The 24,302-nt window shown below is 53.3% G+C and overlaps 2 protein-coding genes across 2 annotated transcripts in view; both read right to left on the reverse strand.

Annotated features, from left to right (window-relative positions):
- Window positions 1–2,993: 2,993 nt before the first annotated feature.
- LOC137467276 (serine/threonine-protein kinase pim-1-like) lies at window positions 2,994–23,570 on the reverse strand. Its single transcript, XM_068178773.1, has 7 exons — window positions 23,548–23,570; window positions 22,717–22,838; window positions 5,378–5,487; window positions 5,072–5,122; window positions 4,501–4,843; window positions 3,714–3,890; window positions 2,994–3,471 (listed from the first exon to the last, which is right to left on the reverse strand). Exons 1-7 carry the CDS (start codon window positions 23,568–23,570, stop codon window positions 3,365–3,367), a joined length of 933 nt encoding a protein of 310 aa, XP_068034874.1. The 3' UTR covers window positions 2,994–3,364.
- LOC137467278 (serine/threonine-protein kinase pim-1-like) overlaps window positions 3,370–24,302 on the reverse strand; it is a 62,344-nt gene continuing 41,411 nt past the window's right edge. The window contains exon 3 of the transcript XR_010995476.1: window positions 3,370–3,519. The gene's annotated coding sequence lies outside the window, so the exon portion shown is untranslated. The remainder of the gene's footprint in view (window positions 3,520–24,302) is intronic.

Raw genomic sequence — 24,302 nt, forward strand, 5'->3', positions numbered from 1 at the left:
TTTTCTACTATTACAAGTAGAAAATCTATATGCACACAAATTTAAAGCACGTTATTTTAACTACAAGTATACAGATATGTGTGTCCAATGCATTATGCAGATATCTCACCTTGAAATTATCATACAAATTCCAAAAGAAAAATTACTGTGGTTGCCTACTGTGTGGTTCAAAACTGTACTATAATCATGAACTGGATATTGAATTGCCTTTGTTAGTAAGAGGGAATACTGTAAGCATACATGGCTTAGATTAGTAACTTAGAAAGTCAAATAGACTAAAAATAAAATTACACCTTCAGACTTACTTAACAATCTTAACTTAGTTCTGCAATAACAAAGATTACATTGATCCAGAGCATAATGAAACTATGTTCTTGTACCCCTTAGATAGATGGTCTGTTTATTATTTGGCAGAAGATGCTTTTCTCTTCATTGTGGAATCTCAGTTAAAGCTAACTCCATCCAAGAACTGGTAAGCAGTATTATTCATCACTATTCTCCTACTTATTAAGTAGGTTTTGTGCTGTTTATAGTCCAGAAAATGTTCCCTTTCAGGATTCAGAAAAATACTGCTTTTTACACAAACCCCAGATCAGCATTACCTCACTTCCTAACACCAGGAGAAATTGATGAATAAAAATACAATGGTACAATCAAAAAGCATTATGTGAGCCTGCAGTAAGTGATTTTTTTTTTTCATTTTATGTTGCATAAATCACTGGGTTTAGTCTACCTGGTTTAGATGAGGTTTTGCCATGCAGCAGTCTTCGCTATTGTTAAAATACCCAAACAATTAGCAGAGACTCCTAAGAAGCATAACCCAGCTTACACTGAGTTTTGCAAAACTATAAAGGCTTTAACTTTTACTGAGCTCCTCACAGGATTTACACACCATCCATTCAACACCAATAACTTGGCAAGAAAAATCACCGCTGTGATTCCCACTTGAGAAAAACCAAATCGAGCAAAGAAAAATGAAGGGTCTGAGAGACAATGAGGACACAACTCAGGGAACAGAGTCAGCAAAAAAATCTTCTTGCAGAGAACCATCTGATAATAAATAAAGCTCTCGAATAGAGAGAGAAAATACATTTGAGGATTACACTGGATTTTTTGTTGAGATGAACTCAAGCTCAAGTAAAAAATGGTGACTAAGGAAGTGAAATGAGAGAAGAAGGAGGAAGGAACTCCCTTACTTTGTTTACTTTTTCATACTTTTCAGCATCATTCTGAAGGGAATCTGCTGGTGGAAGCCTTTCTAACAGGCATGTAGTCTGTTTGGATATAAACACTGGTTGAAATGGTAGAAACCTTACAGAATGGTCTGTGTCACATTGCTCTGAAGAGCTCATCTGACCATGAAATTTACTGTTGGGCACCTAAAATTACACACATAGGAAATGAGCACTACATCCTCAAAAGATATCAGGATCTTTTTCAGGTCAATGTCAGTGAGGTCAGGATTGCACTCAAAAATTTCACACAGACACAGAAGTAATCTTTTCAGAAAGTGACAGATAGACAGCCATGCACACAGACATGTTATGTATCATTACAAACGGTGATTCTGAGAATTTTTTTCTGTGGCATTCTATATTTTGGACATGTAACACATTACATTAACATGTAAAAGGCAGGTGGGGAAGAGAACAGTTCAGAGAAGGGCTGAGCTACAGCTTGAGCAAGTTGCAAAATATCATTTGGGGTCATCCCAGATTGATTTCATTTCAGAAGCTATTGAACAAGTTTAATTTTTGGGTGGTGTCATGTTTGCCCTTGCAGGTGTACACTCTGCACACTTGAGCTGTGATGCTGAAATGCTCCAGCAGGTCTGTGCTGCAGGTCACCCCATTTCTTCTTTGGCTGATTGCGGCCTGGTGCTGAGCTCCAGCAGAGCGTTGGCAGAGCCCAGAGCAGCCTCAGCACCCGCAGAGCCTGGCTGCAAGGAGAGAAACCAGAAAGTGCCCGTCAGCTGAAGGCTCCTGTCCCCTTGTCCCAGCCGCCCGCAGTGCCCAGGCCATGCTGGCCGTGCCCAGAGCTGTGCCCAGAGCTGCCCATCCCTGCTGCCTTTGGGAGCAGAGCAGGAGGGCAGGACATGTGCCCAGCCTGCAGCCGGCCACAGCACATCCAGCCCTCAGCAGCTGCCCAGAGCAGGATGCTCCTGTGCTCGCTGCCATCTCCCCAAAGCTCTGATCCCACCATGCAAAGCAGACCGGACCCACCTCACGCCATCCCCCGCTGGAAGAAAAGCTGGTCCCAAACGATGTCCTCAGCCTTCTCCAAGGGCACGGCCCATCCACGCCCCAGCTGCTCCCAAGCACTTCCCCATCCAGACTGGACCCCACCTGGAACGCTTCCTCTAGAAAAACACACAACAAATTATTGAAAATAGATTACAGACAAAAAGGGGAACAAGAAAAAAGGTCAAAAATCTTATCTCTGTCAGGGGCTTAAGGAAGGCCCAACCCCTGCATGCCAGGGAAAAACCCACCCACAGGTGAGGGAAGCCCAGGCTTGCTCCCTTCCCCCCTGCACTGCCCTCCAAAATAACGGTGATCCCAAAGCAAACAGGGGCAGTGGAGCAGCCCAAGCCCTTCCTTGCCTGCAAAGCAAAGCAGCCCCTGCACAGGTTCTGGAGTCCCACCTCTGCTCCCACCATGGGGGTTTGTTTGTGTCGGGCTGGCTGCCCCATCCCCAGCCCGGGGCACGGTGGGTGCTGGGGCTGTTGGCAGAGCCAGGAACCCACTCCCATTTCATCAGCACCCCAGCCCATCCCCCCAGCCCTGCCAAAAGCAGCCTGGCAGCCGACTAAAGGATCAGCTGCATCCGCCCCAGCAAAGGGGGGAACCTTCGGTTCCTGGCCAGGCTGTGCAATGCCCAAATCTGGGAGCATCCCCCTGCGTGTGGACTCACCTGCAAATTCCCTATGGAGCCTGGCTTTGGAGAAGGTGCCAGAATCAAAGTCCATCATCCTCAGCTGCCGGTGACCAGGTGGAGGAAGAGGTTGTCATCCTTGATGTCATCCTCACTGTCCCCAGCAGTAACAGCCCCACCTGGTTCAGCTTCTCCATGGCCGCCTCCTCCTTCCCTGGGATGAGTCCAGGCTGTCAGGGTTCTGCCCAGGGCCCCAGCTGTCAGGGAACCAGGACAAGCAAAACCAGCTCGGATGGTGGCCACCAGTGCTGGGCAGAGCAGCTCAGCTCCAGCACAAGGGCTGCGTGTTCCCATCTGATGACCCCTGGGCAGTGACACAGGCAGAACAAAACCAGTCTGGTTGGCTTTGCCACTGATTGCCAAGACATGTGTGGAGCTGTTACCTGCCAGGCCCCTGGATCCAACTGTGCATGTGGATCTCTCCCATCTTTTAGGGCAGAGGACCTCCCTGCACCCATGGATCACGGAAAAGCTCTTCTAAGGACGGCCTGTCCAAGGGCTGCATGGACAAACACCTCTTAATGAGATCCTGGCACTCTGGGGAAACAAACCAGAAATCACCAGTCAGTTGGAGAAGTTGCCCCCCTGTTCCCATGCTCAGGCCATGCTGGATGTGCTCAGAGCTGGGCCTAAACGTCCCCATCAATTCCCTGTTTTGGAGGAGAGCAGGAGAGCAGGACATGTGCCACCTCCTCAGCAGCTGCCAGAGCAGGATGCTCATGAGCTGCTGCTGTCTCCCAGCACTGGTATTGCCCCCGTGGCCAGAGATGAGGACCCACCTTGAGAGAGCCGTCGTGGGAACAAGATCCGCCCCCAGATGATCTCCTGGCCCCTCCTGAACGGGTGCTTCCCCATGACCAGGTGGTACAGCAGGAGGCCCAGGGACCAGATCGTCGCTGCCTCGCCATGGTAGCGTTGGTGGTGGATCCACTCTGGTGGGCTGTAGGACAGGGTTCCTGTGGAACACAGAGTTCATCAGGGGGACGCTGCCGCTCCCAGAGCCTGGCCCCGGCACCCCATGGCCTGTGGGGGCTGCCCCAGTGGCACACAGGGTGACTGCTGCCCTCTCACCAGCAACTGGGACTTGTGTACAGACTTGGGGCTCGAAAAGAAGCTACTGGTGTTGGAAGAGGGCAGCAGAAATCCTGGGAAGGCCCAACCATGACACACAAAAGCAAAACTCATCCAGTGGTGGAGAAAGCCCGCTCTACTCCCCGCCTGCACATCCCCTCAAAAATGTTAACCAGTCAAGGCAAACAGTGGGAGCAGAGCAGTCCAAGCCCTTCTCGCCTGCACACCAAACCTTTCAGGGCAGAGGGTCAGACCCCCCTCTCTGCTACCCCTACTGGGGTTTTTGTCAGGCTGGCTGCCCCAGCTCCAGCCTTAGCCCAGGCCACAGTGGGTGCTGAAGGCTGTCGGCAGGGCTGGAGCTGGCCCCCCTCACACCCCCACCCAAATCAGCTTGGCTCCAGCATTAATCCCATCCCGGCTGCAGTAGGGGGAGCCCTGGGGCTACACCCCGGCTGGGCCATGAGATGCCCAGGAGCATCCCCCGGCAGGGCTCACCTGCAAACTGGGTGTAGGCTGTGTCTTGGAGGAAGGCGCCACAGCCAAAGTCAATCAGTTTCAGCTGCCCGGTGGCCAGGTCGAGCAGGATGTTCTCAGGCTTGATGTCCCTGTGCAGGACCCCGCAGCTGGTGCAGTGCCGCACGGTCTCCAGCACCTGGCGGAACAGCCCCCGCGCCTCCTCCTCGGGCAGGAACCTCCGCTCTGCCAGGAAACCCGACAGCTCCTGGCACCGCTCCGGACGCTCCAGCACCAGCACGACGCTGTCAGGGAGCTCAAGCCACTCCAGGAGCTGAATGACACCAGTGCAGCCAGAGGACACCTTGTCCAGCAGCACGACCTCCAGGGGTGCGCTGGTGCCGTCGGGCTGCGGGAGGAGCGTGATGCCGTCAGTGGGGCTAAGGCTGTGCCAGGGCTGGGGAACCCCTCAGCCAGCCCGGGATGCTCTGCATGCCCAGCTCAGCCCATGCCCGCTCTCCCTGCAGGGCTCCGGGCGGCTCCCACCCTGCCGGGCCCCGGCTCCTCGCCACCCGGCACGGCCCGGCTTCTGCTGCTGGCCCCGCTCACTCACCAGCTCGCCCCAGTGCTGTACGCGGTTCCTCGGCACCCTTTTGATGGCCACCTGCAAGCCAAGAGCAGCAGCAGGCTGAGCTCGCCACCCGCCCTGCCCAGCCCCATCCTCCTCCTCCCCCTCCTCCTCCCCCTCGTCCTCCCCCTCCTCCTCCTCCTCCTCCTCCTTCCCCTCCACCCGTCCTCCTCCTCCTCCTTCCCTTCCTCCTTCTCCCCCTCCTCCTTCCCTCCTCCTCCTCCTCCTCCTCCTCCTCCTCCTCCTCCTCCACCCCCTCCTCCTGCGCCCGCCGCCGGCCCCGCCGCTCACCGGGGCGCCGTCCGAGAGCCACGTGGCTGCGAAGACGCTGCCGACGCCGACGCTGCCCAGCAGCGAACCCAGCCGGTACCGCTCCTGCAAGGCCTCCTCCTGCGCCTTCCCTGCGGGCGGGACGCGGCTGTCAGCGCTCGGCCCGGGGCCAGGAGCGGCCCCCGAGCGCCCCCCGAGCGCCCCAGGCCGGCCCTTCCCAGGCGTTCTGTCCCTGGAACGGGACAGCGGCGGCTCGGGGCCGACAGCCGTGCTGCCGAGCGGCGGAGCTCGGGCCGGGGAAGCCGCAGCGGAGGCGGCGGGAGCGGCCGCGCCGCGTGTGTCCTCCGCGGGGCCCGGGAGGAGCCGGGGCCGGGGCCGGGACTGGAGCCCACGTCGGGGCCGGGGCCGGGCTCGGGCCAGGCGGAGCCAGAGGGCGGTGATGCCGCCCCAGCCCCAGGCACTGACGCCCGCCCAGCAGCGCCACCGCCAGCACGCCCAGAGCCGGGCGGAGGCGAGACCCCGGCGGGACGGCCGGGGACGGGGACGGGAACGGGAACTGGGGTGGGGACAGGGACGGTGACGGGCTGGGGACATGGCCCAGGCCAGCAGGGGAGAGGGAGACTGGGAGAGGAGGGAACACCGTGAAAGGGAGAGCAGGAGAGGGGGCGGGACAGCGGGAGAGGGAGAGGAGATGCGAGTGGGACTCGATAGAGTATCTGGTTTCTCTGCTGCCGCTGCTGCCGCTGCTGCTGCTGCTGCTGCTGCTGCTGCTGCCGCCGCTGCCGCTGCACCTGAAGCTCTGGGGCCGATTGTCCCCGTGTCCGTTTTTCCGTTGCCCGCTCGCCCCCGCGCCCAGCCCCCCGGTCCCCGGGGGCAGCTCCCATGAAAATGCACTTTTTAAAATAATTGCTGTGAGATGTGATCAGGAACAGAGCAGAGCAGGCTCGAGCTTAATAACAAAGAAAAGAACTTTATTAAACTACTACTACTATAAAAACACAGACACTCAATCCTGGACGAAGACCTTCCAAAACACTCTTCCTCCTCCCAACTAATTCCCACCTAATTTCCAAATGGAACCACAGTGAGACACCACCCGGGATCCTGATCAAGTTGCCACCCTTCAGATATTCAAATACTCAATCTTTCAAGGGAGACAGGAGTCTCCCCTGTGCCACAGACCCCCCAGGAAACACAATTGCCACCCTTGTGTTTCCATGTCACACATGGCAACTGCCCAGAGAAAATCTGCCGTGGTGAAACTCTCCTCTCCATGTCACAGTGCTCTCACCACCGTGCATGGACAGACTGCTCATAGGGCTCCTTTAAGGATGCTTTGCCATGGACCAAAAGAGACAACAGTTCAGTTTCTTATTGCGGGACTACAGTCCCCCCCATTTTCCCCTGGGGCTGAGGGTCCAAGAACAGAGGTCTTCTTCTCCTCTTCTTCTTCCTTGAAGATAGAGGGCTTCTCCACACTTTCTCCTCCAACTCTCCTCTGTTCTCTCTAATCCTCTGCTGGTAATCACTAATACAAGTCTCTTGGCTCACCAAACCACCCCCCTAAGTGCAGCTTCTGTCAGGAGAATTTGGTTCAGTCTATGGCTAACAAGAAAAGTCCAGCCACAAGCCACTCCATCATCTCCTTCCAACTCAAGAATTTCTTCTTCCATCATCTCGGATCCCAGACTGTCTCTCTTCTACTTCAAATCAAGGAGGAGTAATATTTTACAAAGCCTTCATTTCTCAGGAAAGGGTTAAAAGCTCAGACTCCCTGGACGGCTGATATCTCTGCCCAGCAGCCGATTCCCAAGGCCAAGGCTGGGTGCATTCCCCCCCCCTCCTTCTCCTCCGCGCTGACAATGTTACAGGTGCCGTCCGGACTCTCTGTCTCTTCCCTCTTGGCGGGGGGAACGACAAAGGCATCTCTGCTTCTCTCCACCCTTCCATCCACAGGAGCTGGCTCGGTTCCAGTCCTTCTACCCCTCAGCTCACCTCGACCAGGCCACATGGCTTCCCCTCCCCCACCCAGCCCCATGGCTGGGCAGGGGAGATCTGCACTGCACCCTGACCGGAACCAAAGAGAGCGAGCTCTTGGGAGTTCCTGCTTTTAACCCCCTGTGTTCTCAGAGGCGTATCCACACCTTTAGTGGCCACTTTAGGTGCCAATATCCAAACTTGACTACTGATTGGTTTGACCCAACTTCCTGAAAGAATTCACTTCCATGTCAAACCACAACAGCATATCCAACAAAAGTCAATGAAACGTATTTACAGAAGACAAAAAGAAGCCCTGAAACCTATGGCCTAAAGACAACAACAAACTCTACAACGTATGTACAAAAGGGTGGCGTCTCTGTCCGGGATCTCCATCGGTCCTTGAGGAAAAGCAAGAGGCACAGTCACTCCAATCAGGCAGAGAGGGCTCTTCCATGTGCCCCCAGGCTGGCCCAGCAAGCGCAGCACAGGCTGGGGATGGCCACCAGAACCCAATGCACCGGGTCCCACATCCCTGAGCAGGGACCACCCAGCCCAGTCCCAGCCTGGCAGCAGGGGACCCGCTCTGCCTGTGGGGACCACATGCCTGTCCTGCTGCTGGTATTGGTCTTCATCCCAAGATCATGGCCTCTTCCTCATCTTTCTCATCAATGTCCATGTCCTCAAGGTACTCTTCCATTTCCACGTCCATCTCCTCTTCCACATCTACCTCCATCTCTTCCTCTCCAGTCTCTTCTTCATCCACTTCCATATCCTCCTCCGTATCCATCTGCATGTCCACCTCCATCTCTTCCTCTCCAGTCTCTTCTTCATCCACTTCCATATCCTCCTCCGTATCCATCTGCATGTCCACCTCCATCTCTTCCTCTCCACTCTCTTCCCCATCCACCTCCATCTCCTCCTCGGTATCAATCTCCATGTCCATCTCCATCTCTTCCTTTCCACTCTCTTCTCCATCCACTTCCATCTCCTCCTCTGTATCCATCTCCATGTCCACTTCCATCGCATTGTCTCCACTCTCTTTCCCATCCACTTCCATCTCCTCCTCTCTATCAGCCGGTATGTCCACCTCCATCTCGTCCTCTCTGTCTGTGACAGCCTGCAGAGATAGCAACACCTCAGAGTGGGGTCCCTGTCCCACCCCATCCCCACAGAACTCCAGCCCAGCCGGGAAGCCGGGGGGTGTCCACCTCCATGGAATGGCACCGTACCTTCCTCAGGACAAATGTGAGCATCCTGCAGGGACGGATGACAAAATCCAGGCAACAGAGAGCTTTCAGGACTGATGGGAGCATCAGGGCGCAGGTGACGAGAAGGGTGACAGGGAGCATGGTGAAGGGTGAGCTGACACAAGGGCTGGCACAGGGTGGGCTGACACAAGGGCCAGTGGTTGTGTTGTGCTCTTTGCTGGACGCTGGAGGTTCCATCTGGAACATCACACCTGTGACATCACAGTGGATCTAAAGAGCATCTTGTCCCAAGCTGAGCAATCTTCCCCAGCCCATGCTGCTCACAGCCCTGTTGCCAAGGATGGGGCATCCACAGCCTGGGCCAGTGCCTCAGCAGCCTCCGTGTAAAAGAGCAGCTTCCTCAGATCCAACTTCAATCAGCCTCCTGCAGTTGAAAGCCATCCCCCCTTGTCCTGTTGCCACGGGCCCGGCTGAACACTGTCCCCGTCTTTCCTGTGGGACCCTTCCAGTCCTGCAGAGCTGCAGGGAGGCCTCCCCAGTGTCTCCTCTTTCCAGGCTGAGCATCCCCAGCCCCACTTGGACGGCAGTCAGGTAGATCAGGGGGAGTCAAGGCTGAAGTCAAACAGCATCAGGAACTGAGAGGTGGAAGCTTTAGGCCCAGGTTTGCCTCTATAATAACAGTGGAGGGGAAGATGGTGGGACACTGGCTCTGTTCTAACCGGTGAATATTTTCTTTTTTTTTTTTTTTTCCTTCTTTTCTGTCATGCTGATGCAGGTGTTGCTGTTTGCAAGGAAGCTTGGCACAATATCCATTGTCTTCTCCATTTGTGAAACACCGAGCAGAGTCTGGGCACGCTGATGATGCAGAGCAAAACCTGCAAATACACCGGTGATCCTGAGACTGGAGGATGCAGCTAAACCCGGCCAAAAATAATTTCTGGAAAGTCAAGCCTGGTTTACATTTTCTTGAGTTTGGCTATGCCAACTTCACCAGTCATTCATAAAAAAGCAAACATAAAGCTCAAACCAAAACAGCCAAAAACCCAAACAAACAAACCCACGCAAACCAATCAAACAAATAGATAAAAAACCCTAATAAAACCAAAGAGAATGAGGAGTTAGTATTAGTTGTGAGGATATCACAGCAGGCAAATGGCTGCTTCCCACAGGATCACCATGAAAAGCCACATATAACAGCTGCTCCAAGATATAGCCAACAGGAGAACTGTAAAAGTGATACATGGCCACTTTGGGGGCAGCTCCACATTAAGGTGAAGGATGAGCACACAGTGGTACAGATCCAGCATTCCTCACCCTCCAGGCTGCTGTGTGCTCCTGATGATGCAACTGAGAGCTTGGATAGCAGCAATGACAAACCTGCCTCTGGAATCAAAGTAGCCCCTCCTTTCTCCCCTGAACAATCAGCAAATTCTTGCTTCACTGACGCCTCTGCCAAACGAGAGGGGAAGGTGTGGAGATACAGGGCAGCAGCCCCCCACATTTCCTCTGGTGAACTAGTTATTACTGGGGGAGAAAGCAGTGCTCAGGCTGGGGAGCTGATAGCAGTTTGGAGTGTTTCCCAGCGTGAGGCACAGAATACCTCTCTTGTCTGTATCTACTCTGACTCCTCTGCTGTGCACCAAATGATCCTAACAATCCAGCACATTACCCTGGCCAACCTGTTCTGCTGGACCTCCCTTACTCTAGGGCTAGTACCACTTGTGCTAACACCCCCTCTGAATAAATATGCATGGGAAGCCTCTGGTGCTCTAGGGAAAGAGCATCGCATCAATACATGCTGGATAATTCCATCATTCTAACTTTTCTGCCTCTCGGGGGCAGGATTCTGTTGTGTTTACTTTTACAGAAGAACTCCGAGGGACATGAAGACCACCTAAACCATGATAAAACTGGTGATAGTTTTCTGCATCCTGCCACAACCCCATGGCCAGAAACCAGCTGAGTGGTCTGAAATAATTGTGGTAGCATGCAGAAAAAAAGTAAAAGGATCTTTTGAAGCACAAAAAGGTTTGTACGCACCCAAGCGTACAGGACTGGCACAATTTCACATTAACACAAACTCTATAAGAATTTTGGTTTTGGTCTAAAAATACTGAATGGCTTTTTTTTTTTTTTAAGTTTAAGGTATTGATTTAAATCCTGGGGAGAACTTGATGTTAATGTTGTGACACCTACCACCCAACCACCAGCCACCATTAATATTCTTTAATCCAGCGTGGTCTCTCAAACAAGTCAAATTGCTGATGCAAAAAAATGTCTCAGAAATTCAGCCAGCTTGTTCACCTTTTTTGTAAACTTCTTTTCAGGATTGGACGACCTGGTTGTGACAGCGGAACCCTTCTAAAAGACGGATGCTAAGAGACATAACCGGTGCTGTGGGAACAGGATTGGGAATTCTAAATAGCATTGATTCAGAAGTATTAATGAATACATTGGCTGCCACCACTAGAGATTTGACCAGATTCCAACAACCACTGCAGTCGTCCTTACTGGCCTTGGGAAGACATCAGTGCTTGCTATCAAACATATTACCAAGTTGGGGGGAAGCGAGCGTAAATGATCACAAATTGGTAATTGATGCACTCGGTGCCACACAAAAGAACGTTTCTTTAGCTCTCAGCTGTATCCAGGCTCAATTATGGATGCAGTCGGTTGCTGCCTCGATTATAAGAGAAGGTGAAGAAGGCACTTTTCCTACTGAGATTCGGAAAATAGTTTGGGACAGTGCTGCTGATTTTGAAAAGGAATTCCAATCCCGGTGGAACCTAGTGAACTTTACCTATGACCCCATCACAAACATAGCCACAGCTTTGGTGTTAACCGTACGTGATGCCTCAAGTGCATTTGGTATTCCCCATCATTGCACTAGGACTGGGACACATATGGAGCCACTGGGAATGTGCTGGGGGCAACTGGGACCACGCTGGGGGCAACTGGGGACAAGGGTGAGTGACTGGGGCCCTGCTGGGAGAGACTGGGATCATACTGGACTCATAGTGGCATCTTACTGGGAGTGACTGGGACTATTCTAGGGGCAGCTGGGAGAACTGGGAAAACACTGGATGGCACTGGGAACAACGGGAACAGTTCTGGGGGCAAATTGTATCAGAACGGGTAATGACTGGCAGCAACTGGGCTCCTGCTGGGAGCAGCCCCTGGCGCCCCGGGAGCCCCGCACCCCTTTCCCGGCCATGCCGCCCCTCCAGCCCCAGCACCTTCCATTGCCGGGGTGCCGGCACTGCCAGGGGTCCCCCCCTCTCGGGGTCCCCGCTGCGGCTTCTGGGGCTCTCCTCTCTCTGGGCTCCCGCTCAGGGCAGCCACGGCTCTCCCGGGGCTCTCCAAAACCGGTGTCCCCCCGCCGGGGCTCTGCTGCCCTCACCGCCCACCGGGACCCCCGGAAAACACCTCCCGGGGACCCCCTGATGTCCCCCCGAGGACCAGCTGCGGCTCGGCTTTGGAGCCCTGCCAGCTCCAAACATCCCACCCAAAAAAAACCCCAAACCCAGGGAGCCCCGGGATATTTGGGCCGAGGTCCCCCTCCCCGGGCACCTGCGGGATGGGGGCGATGCTCCCGGGGTGCTGCGAGCTCAGGCAGCACCAGGGCCACGCGATTCCTTCTCTCCTCTCCTCCAGCTGCTCCCTGCTGCCGCTGCGCCTCTTACTCCCTCCCTCCTCCTCCTCCCCCGCTCCGGGATCCTGAACCGTGAGGGGAAAGGGGGCGAGGAAAGGGCGGAACCGTGAGGGGAAAGGAGCGGGGCCAAGGGGACGCGCTGTCCTAAAAAAGCCCGGTTTGACCCAAAATCACCCAAAAGGGCATCAAATGTAGTCTACATCCACATGGTTCGGCCTGACATCAACCAAATGGGATTAAAAGTATCCAGTGGGCTCTAAAATCCAACCAAAGGGGCTTAAAACTGCCCCAGGTGTTTTATAGCCCTCAAGAAATGGCTTAACATCACCCGTAAATCTTTCAAATGTGACTAAAATCCAGCCTGAAAGTATCTGGTCCAGCCTAAAATCATCCAAAGGTATCTAAAATCACCAAAATGTCCCTGACACCAACACAAGAAGACCTAAAATCACCCTAAAAAGGCTTGGTTCAACCTAAAATTGCCCAAAGAAGCAAAAAACCGTACTTAAATGGGCCCAAAATACCCAAAAAAGGGACCTAAAATCACCCACACAGGATTAGGATTCACCCATATGGGCCCAGTTTTTCCTAAACTCACCCAAATGGGCCCCAGCCCCACCCACATGGGTCTAAAATCATCCAAAGGGGTCTGAAATCCCCCCTAAACCCCACCAGATTCGGCCTCAAATCAGCCACAGGGGCTGAAAATCCACCCAAAAAGGCTCGGGATCCCCGCAAGGGATCTGAAGCCCACCCTAAACCTGCCCGGTTCGGCCCAAAATCCCCCAAAGGGGCCGAGCCCGAGGCCGAGCCCGGAATCGGCTCCGGGGTTGCTCCGGCACCTCCACGTCCGCTCCGGGCAGTTTTGGCCGCGGCCCCGGACGGGCCTGGGCGGGACCGGGAGGGACCAGGGAGGGCTCGGGAGGGGTTTGGGCATCTGGGGCTTTTTTGGGCTTTGGGGAATCGTGTTGGGGGTTTACGGGGAATTGTTGGGGTTTTTGGGGAGAGTTATTGGGTTTGGAGGCAGTTGGGGGATTTTGGGGAGTTTGGATTTTGAGGGGTTTTATTGGTGCTTTGAGTGAGAAGTTGTTTTCCTGGCGGTATTTGGGGGTTAATTGAAATTTTTTGTGTTTTCTTTAGAATTTTGGAAGGTTTTACTGGGATTTTGTGGGGATTTTGTGCAATCCTCTGGAATTATTTCTGGCTTTTATTGGGATTTTTAGGGGATTTGGAGGCAATTTATTGGAATTGTGGGGGCATTTAGTGGGATTCTTTGGGGATTTGGGTTTGTTAGGAATTTTAGTGGGGATTTGGGGGGGGTTTGTAGGTTTTTTTTAGGTTGTTGACGGAATTTCTTTGGGTCTCGTGAGTATTTTTGGGGCTTCTTGTGGTTTTGGAGACAGTTTTGGCGGGGATTTGTGGGGTTTAATTGGGATTTTGTGGGCTTTTATTGGGATTCGAGGGTGTTCTAATGGGAATTTGTGAAATTTAATTGCGATTTCATGAGGTTTATTGGGACTTTCAGGGGTTTAAAGCAGATTTTGGTGCCTCTCGGCCCTTCCCCACACCCTGGGACAACTCCAAAGCCCCCCAGAATTCCTCTAAAACCCCCCCAAAATCCCCCAAAAATCCCAATAAAAAACTCCTAAACACCAAAGAATCCCACAAAATCCCAGTGGAACACACCAAAAAAAAAAAAAAAAAACAAACAAAAACAAAAAAAAAAAAAACCGCCCAAAAATTTCAATAAACCCCCCAAAAAATAACCACCCCAAAACCCTAAAAAAATCCCTAAAATCCAAAATCCTCAAAACCCACAAAACCCCCATAACCCCACAAACCCAGTAATTCTCTCCAAAATCCAATAATTCCCCCTAATCTCCCAACAAAATCCCCCAAAGCCCATACGTGCCACCAAAATCCCCCCAAAATCCCCCCAGAGCCTCCCAGACTCAGGCCGTCCTGGATCAGGGGGCACCAGCCGGTGGAACAGGAGCCACTTCAGGGGGCCCGCGGAGCTTTTTGGGGAGGGGGCACCATGGGAGACCCCCCAAAAACGGGGGAGGGGAACCCCTGTGGTAGCCCCTCCCCAGAAAGCCCCCTCCCCCGGTTCAGGAATAGCCAAACTCAAGAAAATGTAAACCAGGCTTGACTTTCCAGAAATTATTTTTGGCCGGGTTTAGCTGCACCCTCCAGTCTCAGGATCACCGGTGTATTTGCAGGTTTTGCTCTGCATCATCAGCCTGCCCAGACTCTGCTCGGTGTTTCACAAATGGAGAAGACAATGGACATTGTGCCAAGCTTCCTTGCAAACAGCAACACCTGCATCAGCATGACAGAAAAGAAGGAAAAAAAAAAAAAAAAGAAAATATTCACCGGTTAGAACAGAGCCAGTGTCCCACCATCTTCCCCTCCACTGTTATTATAGAGGCAAACCTGGGCCTAAAGCTTCCACCTCCCAGTTCCTGATGCTGTTTGACTTCAGCCTTGACTCCCCCTGATCTACCTGACTGCCGTCCAAGTTGGGCTGGGGATGCTCAGCCTGGAAAGAGGAGACACGGGAGGCCTCACTGCAGCTCTGCAGGACTGGAAGGGTCCCACAGGAAAGACGGGGACAGTGTTCAGCCGGGCCCGTGGCAACAGGACAAGGGGGGATGGCTTTCAACTGCAGGAGGCTGATTGAAGTTGGATCTGAGGAAGCTGCTCTTTTACACTGAGGCTGCTGAGGCACTGGCCCAGGCTGTGGATGCCCCATCCTTGGCAACAGGGCTGTGAGCAGCATGGGCAGGGGAAGATTGCTCAGCTTGGGACAAGATGCTCTTTAGATCCACTGTGATGTCACAGATGTGATGTTCCAGCAGGAACCTCCAGCGTCCAGCAAAGAGCACAACACAACCACTGGCCCTTGTGTCAGCCCACCCTGTGCCAGCCCTCGTGCCAGCTCACCCTTCACCATGCTCCCTGTCACCCTTCTTGTCACCTGCGCCCTGATGCTCCCATCAGTCCTGAAAGGTCTCTGTTGCCTGGATTTTGTCATCCGTCCCTGCAGGATGCTCACATTTGTCCTGAGGAAGGTATGGTGCCATTCCATGGAGGTGGACACCCCCCCGGCTGCCCGGCTGGGCTGGAGTTCTGTGGGGATGGGGTGGGACAGGGACCCCACTCTGAGGTGTTGCTACCTCTGCAGGCTGTCACAGACAGAGAGGACGAGATGGAGGTGGACATGCAGGCTGATAGAGAGGAGAAGATGGAAGTGGATGGAGAAGAGAGTGGAGACGATGCAATGGAAGTGGACATGGAGATTGATACAGAGGAGAAGATGGAAGTGGATGGAGAAGAGAGTGGAGAGGAAGAGATGGAGGTGGACATGCAGATGGATACGGAGGAGGATATGGAAGTGGATGAAGAAGAGACTGGAGAGGAAGAGATGGAGGTAGATGTGGAAGAGGAGATGGACGTGGAAATGGAAGAGTACCTTGAGGACATGGACATTGATGAGAAAGATGAGGAAGAGGCCATGATCTTGGGATGAAGACCAATACCAGCAGCAGGAAAGGCATGTGGTCCCCACAGGCAGAGCGGGTCCCCTGCTGCCAGGCTGGGACTGGGCTGGGTGGTCCCTGCTCAGGGATGTGGGATCCGGTGCATTGGGTTCTGGTGGCCATCCCCAGCCTGTGCTGCGCTTGCTGGGCCAGCCTGGGGGCACATGGAAGAGCCCTCTCTGCCTGATAGGAGTGACTGTGCCTCTTGCTTTTCCTCAAGGACCGATGGAGATCCCGGACAGAGACGCCACCCTTTTGTACATACGTTGTAGAGTTTGTTGTTGTCTTTAGGCCATAGGTTTCAGGGCTTCTTTTTGTCTTCTGTAAATACGTTTCATTGACTTTTGTTGGATATGCTGTTGTGGTTTGACATGGAAGTGAATTCTTTCAGGAAGTTGGGTCAAACCAATCAGTAGTCAAGTTTGGATATTGGCACCTAAAGTGGCCACTAAAGGTGTGGATACGCCTCTGAGAACACAGGGGGTTAAAAGCAGGAACTCCCAAGAGCTCGCTCTCTTTGGTTCCGGTCAGGGTGCAGTGCAGATCTCCCCTGCTCAGCCATGGGGCTGGGTGGGGGAGGGGAAGCCATGTGGCCTGGTCGAGGTGAGCCGAGGGGGCTGAAGGACTGGAACCGAGCCAGCTCCTGTGGACAGAAGGGTGGAGAGAAGTGGAGATGTCTTTGTCATCCCCCCCAGCGGGAAGAGGGAGAAAGTGCGGACGGCACCTGTAACTTTGTCGGCGCGGAGGAGAAGGAGGCAGGGGGAATGCACCCAGCCTTGGCCTTGGGAATCGGGTGCTGGGCAGAGATATCAGCCGTCCAGGGAGTCTGAGATTTTAACCCTTTCCTGAGAAATGAAGGCTTTGTAAAATATTATTCCTCCTTGATTTGAAGTAGAAGAGAGACAGTCTGGGATCCGAGATGATGGAAGAAGAAATTCTTGAGTTGGAAGGAGATGATGGAGTGGCTTGTGGCTGGACTTTTCTTGTTAGCCATAGACTGAACCAAATTCTCCTGACAGAAGCTGCACTTAGGGGGGTGGTTTGGTGAGCCAAGAGACTTGTATTAGTGATTACCAGCAGAGGATTAGAGAGAACAGAGGAGAGTTGGAGAAAGTGTGGAGAAGCCCTCTATCTTCAAGGAAGAAGAAGAGGAGAAGAAGACCTCTGTTCTTGGACCCTCAGCCCCAGGGGAAAATGGGGGGCACTGTAGTCCCAAGATGAGAAACTGAACTGTTGTCTCTTTTGGTCCATGGCAAAGCATCCTTAAAGGAGCCCTATGAGCAGTCCGGCCATGCGCAGCGGTGAGAGCACTGTGACATGGAGAGGAGAGTTTCACCACGGCAGATTTTCTCTGGGCAGTTGCCATGTGTGACATGGAAACACAAGGGTGGCAATTGTGTTTCCTGGGGGGTCTGTGGCACAGGAGAGACTCCTGTCTCCCTTGAAAGATTGAGTATTTGAATATCTGAAGGGTGGCAACTTGATCAGGATCCCGGGTGGTGTCTCACTGTGGTTCCATTTGGAAATTAGGTGGGAATTAGTTGGGAGGAGGAAGAGTGTTTTGGAAGGTCTTTGTCCAGGATTGAGTGTCTGTGTTTTTATAGTAGTAGTAGTTTAATAAAGTTCTTTTCTTTGTTATTAAGCTTGAGCCTGCTCTGCTCTGTTCCTGATCACATCTCACAGCAATTATTTTAAAAAGTGCATTTTCATGGGAGTGCTGGCATCGCGCCAGTGTCAAACCAAAACATATGTTCTTAGGTATATACGTTCTATAGATTGTTGTTGTTACAAATATTCTTACAATGTAAATGTGTTCTGTGTTTTCGTTGCTGTTTTTCTGAAAAGAAACAAGCTTTATTTTTCACACCCCAGTTCTCTTTCCATTTGCTAAAGGCACAGGTAGCATTTGCAAAGTTGTGGTTTCCGCTTGCTCCAGGTTCCCAGGGCTGGAGATCAGTGGGGAGCTGGCACAGCCACAACCATGTGCTGCTACCCAAACCAGGGTAAGCTGGACCACATGGTGTCGCTTAACGAGGTTTCTAGAGCAGCACACAAAAATTAGGTTCCTCAAGAACTGTTATTCCCTTTTCCTCTCGATGCCCGCGTGCTGAAGGTTGGGCACCAAAATCTGTCTTGGTTTGAAAAGACAGGTGTCCGCTAATGAAGGCAGGAGCCTTCCTGGAAATGGAAAATGTAAACCCCCTCCCTCCAAATTATTATAATTTTGAAAGTAAAAGGCTCTCAGGCAAAGATATGGGAATAGGAATAACAGCTCTTTGCTAGGAAAATTTAAAAGATAACTGCAATAATACAAACAAACAAAAAAACCAAACTGCTGACAGAGTCAGAACACGACCTGACACCCTGTGGGTCAGGGTGTTGGGAGCAGCACCCCAAACCCAGCTGGGGGAGCGGAGGTTTGGGGGGAACAATTGGAAGGGGGTGGGAGAGGGGGCACAGGGGGAGGTGGGACCCACTGAGGCTCCCCCAGGTCACCCCAGGACCCCCAGGCCCCGTCCCAGGCCCCCCAGTTCCCTCCGCAGCCCCGGCTGAGGGGGGCTCAGCCCAGGAGCCGCCGTCGTTCGGGGCTCCCCCGAGGACAGCCAACGGGAGAGCTCCCGGCTCGGAGAGGCCCCAGCCGAGGAGGGGATCTTGTCCCTCCTCGAGGGCCCTGAAGGGTCTTCAGGCCCCTCTGAAGAGGAGTTTTTCTCTTTTTAGGGGTTTTTGGGGGGACCTCACCACTCCAAGGGTGCTTTTTCCTCCCCATTTTTGGGTGTTTGTGGGGCTGCAGCCCCACAAGCCCCTTTTCAGGGGTGATCATGACGGCTTTAAGTGACATTTTTCTGGGGGACTCACTCCAAGCCGCTGTAGGGGATGTTTTGCCCCCCAGAGCGGATTTTTGGGGTTTAAGGGCCCCCGCTGTGGTCAGATCCCACGCTAACTCCCCTGAAGAGGCCAACACCACCCCTGCTGATTCTGGCAGCGGAGCCCGGGGAGGGTTGGGAGTCCTGGGAGGATGTAGGGATACCTGGGTGGGTTTGGGGGTCCCAGGAGGGTTTGGGAGTCCCGAGAGGATCTGGGGGTACCCGGGTGATGCCGATGATGGTGATGGGGACCCCGTGTTGGGTATAAATTTCATTATGAATTCCTGGGGGGGGTTTTGTCTATTTCCAGAGTTTTTGGGGTCCCGGTGGATTTTTGGGGGTTCCCAGGGGGGTTTTCAGGATTCCCAAAGGGGGGGATCGGGCGATCCCAGGGGGAACCCAAGGCTGGTTTGGGGTACCTGCCAGTGACAGAGATGGGGAACCCCTGCCAGATATGAACCTTCTCAGGGGGGTCTGGGGGGTGCTGGGAGCTCTTGTGGGAATTTTGATGTCCTGGGAGGGTTTGGGAGGTATCTGAGTGGGGTTTTTGCAGTCTTGGGGAGTTTTTGGAGGGCCCAGAAATGGTTTTGGGGTCCTGGGGAGGTCGGGGTATTGGGGTTTGGGGTCCCAGGAGGGTTTAGGGGTTCCTGGGTGATGCCGGTGACAGAGCTGGGACCCCGTGCCGGGTATGAACCTTCTCACTGCGCACGGGCAGTGTCAGCGTGTTCAGGGAGATCGTGGGGGGCCCGGGGGTCACCCCAAAACCCAGGGGACCCCAAATGCTCAGGGACCCCCCCAAACTCCCCTCACCGCTGGATCTGCTGCAGGCAGGGGGGCACCAGCACTCGGCCCCCACCCCCACCATCACAGGGGGCTGTGGAAGAAATCTGGGGGTGCACGGACAGGTCGGGGGGACCCCCAAAGTCCTGGGAAAGGGGGAACACAGGGGAACTCCCAGGAATCCCCACTGGGGGCTTAGGGGAGATCCAGGAGGAGTTTGGGCGAGCTTAATTGTGTCACTATCGTCAGCAAAGGGGACTCCAAGGGTCCCCGGTGTCTCCATTCCCAGCAAAAGGTGGTTTTGGGTTAAATCATTATTGGAGTACTGTAAGTAAGAGTTGAAATTTTTTAATTTCATTTTTATTCTATTTTATTTAAATTAAAATTTATTGATTTTTAGTTTTATTATAACTCGTTGAGAGGACAGCAAGGACATTCAAGGGTAGGAACATTTTTTCCTGGCTGGTGACTGGAATTTCAGACCCTGGCAGTGTGTGCAGAACCACACAGACTGGGATCAAACATGGGCTGGGATCACCTGGACTGAGATCCTATGGACTGGGACCATATGGAATGGGACCATAGGGATCAGGACGGTACACACTGGGATAAACTGGGTTGAGATTATATGGACTGGGACCACATCGACTGGGATTGCACAGACTGGGATCCCATGGACTGGGAAAAAGCATTGGCTACCATTGGCTACCATCCACATTAAAGGTGGCCACCTCAAGTTGTCTTGATCCTTTTTGGGTGTCCCATCCCCCTCTTTCCCCCGCCTTCCCCATCGTTCCCCAAATCCCCGCTCCCCTCCCCCGTTTTTGGTTTTGGGGGTTCCAGGCCCCTCCTGCTCCGTGGGGGGGTCCCGATCCCTCTTTGGTTTAATTTGGGGCCCCCGACCCCCCCTCACCGCGACCCCCGCGGCCGGGGGGGCTCTCAGCACCACCAGTGCCACCAGTCCGGCCCCAGCTGCCCCCGCACGCCCCATCCCCATCCCCAGGGTCACCTCCCCCCTCCCCAAATTCCGCTCCCGGGGAGCGCTGGGCGCTGCGGGTCCGCCTGGCGACTGAGGAGTCATCGAGAACAAGCGCTCTGATTGGCTGGAAATGGCCCCGCGCAGTCTCTGATTGGCTAGCGCATTGAGAAGCGCTGTGATCTGCCTGGCAACCGATGAGTCAGAGCTACCCGGGCGCTGATTGGCTGAAAATCGCCGGCCCGGCAACTGAGTTGTCAGCAGCGCCGCGCGCTCTGATTGGCCAGGAGCTGTTTTGGGGTGGGGACGGGAGGAACTGGGGACCCCCAGGAGCCCCCCGGCTTTGGGGGTTTCCATCCCCCCTCGGCCCTCGGGGCGGCCCTGGGGCCACCCCAACACCCCCAAAGTGGGGAGGGTCGCCGGAGCCGTTTGGATCCCCCAAAAATGGGCTGGAAGCGGCAGGAGCCGCCCCAAAAAGGGATTGAAGGCTCCGGTCCGGGAATGGGGGAGGCTCCGGGGATGGCTCCGATCCGGATCGGGGCGGGCTGGGATTGAGGGAGGGTCCGTTCAGCGACTGGGGAGGGGTCTGGCACTGGGTCAGGGGCTGGCATTGGGGAGGGTTTGGGAATTGGGGAGGGGTCTGGGATTGAGGGGATTGCTCCATCCCGGGATTGGGGCAGGGTCGCTCCCTGGGGGAGGGGTCCATTATTGGGCCAGGGCCTCTCCCCTTCCCGAGCCCAATCCCGTTCCTGATCCTGTTCCCGATCCCAATCCCATTCCCATTTCTGTTCCCGTTCCCGTTCTCATTCCCGACCCCGATCCCACTCCCATTCCCGATCCCGATCCTGTTCCCAGTCCCGGTCCCGCCGCTGTTTCCAGGAAATGGCTCTGCTCTCAACCCCGACCCCAAACCCAGCGGGTCAAACACCCCAGATCCTGGGGTCAACTCCCCCCGACCCCAAATCCTGGGGGTTCAAACACTGGGGGGGGTCAAACACCCTCAAACCCAAACTCTGGGATGTCAAGCCCTACCCCACCCCCCCAGCCCTGAACCCCAAATTTTAGGATCAAACCCTCCAAATCCCAGATCCTGGGGTGTCAAACACTCCCCAATTCCCAAACGATGGGGTTAAATCCCCCTGACCCCAAATCCTGGGGTTTGAAACATCTGGGGTGCCCAACCGCCCTGATCCCAAAGTTCGGGGGTCAAACCCCCTGATCCCCAAATCCTGGGGTCAAAAACCCCAAATCCCAAACCCTGGTGTCAAACCCCCCCCCAAACCCCAAATTTTAGGATCAAACACCCCCAATCCCCAAAGTTTGGGGTCATGACCCCCCCAGTCCCCAATCCCCCACCCCCCCCAAAACCCACTCCAGCCTGGTGGGCACAGTGGGGTTTGGGTTTATTTGGGGTCTGTTTGGGGTTATTTGGGTTTATTTGGAGTTTGTTTGGGTTTATTTGGGGTTTGTTTGGGTTTATTTGGGGTCTGTTTGGATTATTTCAGGTTTGTTTGGGGTTATTTGGGGTTTATTTGGGGTTTGTTTGGCTTTATTTGGGGTTTGTTGGTGTTTATTTGGGGTTTGTTTGGGGTTATTTGGGGTTTATTTGGGGTTTGTTTGGGTTTATTTGGGGTCTGTTTGGACTATTTGAGGTTTGTTGGTGCTTATTTGGGGTTTGTTTGGGGTTATTTGGGGTGATTTGGGGTTTGTTTGGGTTGTTTGGGGTTTGTTTAGAGTTTGTTGGGTTTATTTGGTGTTTGTTTGGGGCAGCTCCAGGTGCAATGTCTGCAGAGAGACCCTGGGTCCAACGCTGGGGAAAAAAGGGGGATTGGGTTGGGAATTGGGGGATTCAGGATGGGGAAAGATCCTGGGTGGGAAAAGGGGATTTGGGGTGGACAGGGAAGGATTTGGGGTGGTTTTGAGGGATTTTCAGGTGTTTCTATGGGATTTGGGAAGACTTCTATGGCATTTTGTGTGTTTCTACAAGATTTTGGGGTGGTTTTCAGGGATTTCAGGGTATTTCTATGGGATATTGGGCTGGTCTGGAGGGTCTTTAGGGTGTTTCTATGGGATTTTGGGGCAGCTTGAAGGATTTGGGGCAGCTTTAGGGTATTCAGGGGCAGTTTTGAGGGGTTTTGGGGTGGTTTGGTGGGATTTCAGGACATTTCTATGGGATTTGGGGGTGGTTTGGTGGGATTTGGGGTGCTTGGGGCAGTTTTTGGCTATTTAGGGGTGGGTTTGATGTGTTTTTTTGGGATTTTTGGGTATTTCAGGCCCTTTTTTTTTTTAGTTTGGGGTTATTTTTGAGGGGTTTGGGCATTTTGGGTAACTTTTTGGTGAAGATCTCCATGGCATTGCTCTGGGTGATGCTGAAGCCCTGCAGGGCCTCGCGGGCGGTGCCCGCCTGCACCCCGGTGTCCAACTGCAGCAAGGCGATGTCGCGGTGCCCGGGCACCAGCGCAGCTCCTGAACCCGGGAACCTGGGATGGGAACGGGGTCAGGAGAGCCCGAAAACACCCAGGAACCTTCCCCCAGACAGCTGGGAACCTTCCCCCAGACACCCGGGAATGTTCCCCACAAATCCAGAAATGCTCTCAAAAAAAAAAAAAAAAAAAAAAAAAAAAAAATCCTGAAATATTCCCCCAGATATTCAGAAATTTTCCCCAAAGAAATACAGAAATGATGCTCCAAAAAATCCTGGAACATTCCCAACAAACTAGGAAAATCCTCCAGAAAATCGAGAAATATTCCCCCCCAAAAAAATCCAAACCAAACCCCGTTCCCCATCCAGAAACATTCCCAAAAAAATCCAGAAATTCCCCCTCAAAAAAATCTAGAAATACCTCCCCAAAAACTAGTAACTCCCCCACAAAACGTTAGAAATTCCCCCCTAAGAAGTCCAGTATTTCCTCCCCCCCCTCAAATCTGGTATTTTCCCCCCAAAATCCAGAAATTCCCCCCTAAGAACCCAGTTATTCCCCCCCTCCCCGCCCAAATCTGGTATTTTCCCCCCAAAATCCAGAAATTCCCCTCTAAAAACCAGATACTCCCCCCAAAAATCCCGATATTTTCCCAAAACATCCAGCCCCAAGCCCCCCTCATCCTCTCTCCCCCCCGAGCCCCAAAATCCCCAAGTGCCCCAAAGCCCGGCCGGAATCCCCGGAATGCCGGGACTGCCCCAGACCTCACTGGCTGAGGAGCACGGAGAGCATCAGCTCCTGGGGCTGCTCAGGGAGCTCGGGCAGGAACAGGATGTGCTTCGGGGCTTCCCACAGCTGGGGGAAACGGGAGAAAAACCCCAAAATCAGCCCCAAAGCTGCCCCAATCAGGCCCAAAATCTGCCCAAAGTCACTCTGGATACACACCAAAAAAATCTGTCCAAAATCCCCCAAAATCCTAAAAAAAAACACCCACAAAAATCGCCCAAAATCCCAAAAAAAACCACAAAAATCACCCCAAAATCCCACAAAAGTCTTTCCCAAACCCCACAGAAACCCCACCTCAATCCAATAAAAATCTCCTCAAAATCCTCACCAAAAATCCCATCAAAAATCCCACTAAAAAATTCACAACAAAATTCCACAAAAATCCCCTCAAATGCCCGCAAAACTTTCACAAAGAATCCTCAAAAATCCCACAAAATCCACCCAAAATTCCAGGTAAAGCCCCACCAAAATTCCACAAAAGTGCCCCAAAATCCCCCATAGAATCCTCCCACTAAAAATCCCCACAAGAATCGCCCCAAAGCCCACACAAATCCTTTAAAATCCCAACGAAAATCAGACCCAAATCCCCCCTAAATCCCACAGAAAAATCTCTCAAAAAGTCCCACTAAATCCCCGTGAAAATCCCACAGAATCCACACAGAAAAATCTGCACAAAAATCCCCCCAAAAATCTCCAAAGCACACAAAATCCACACATAACATCCCTCCAAATCACCCA

The sequence above is a fragment of the Anomalospiza imberbis genome, unplaced genomic scaffold, assembly GCF_031753505.1.
Source record: "Anomalospiza imberbis isolate Cuckoo-Finch-1a 21T00152 unplaced genomic scaffold, ASM3175350v1 scaffold_56, whole genome shotgun sequence".
In the NCBI taxonomy this organism is placed as follows: domain Eukaryota; kingdom Metazoa; phylum Chordata; class Aves; order Passeriformes; family Viduidae; genus Anomalospiza; species Anomalospiza imberbis.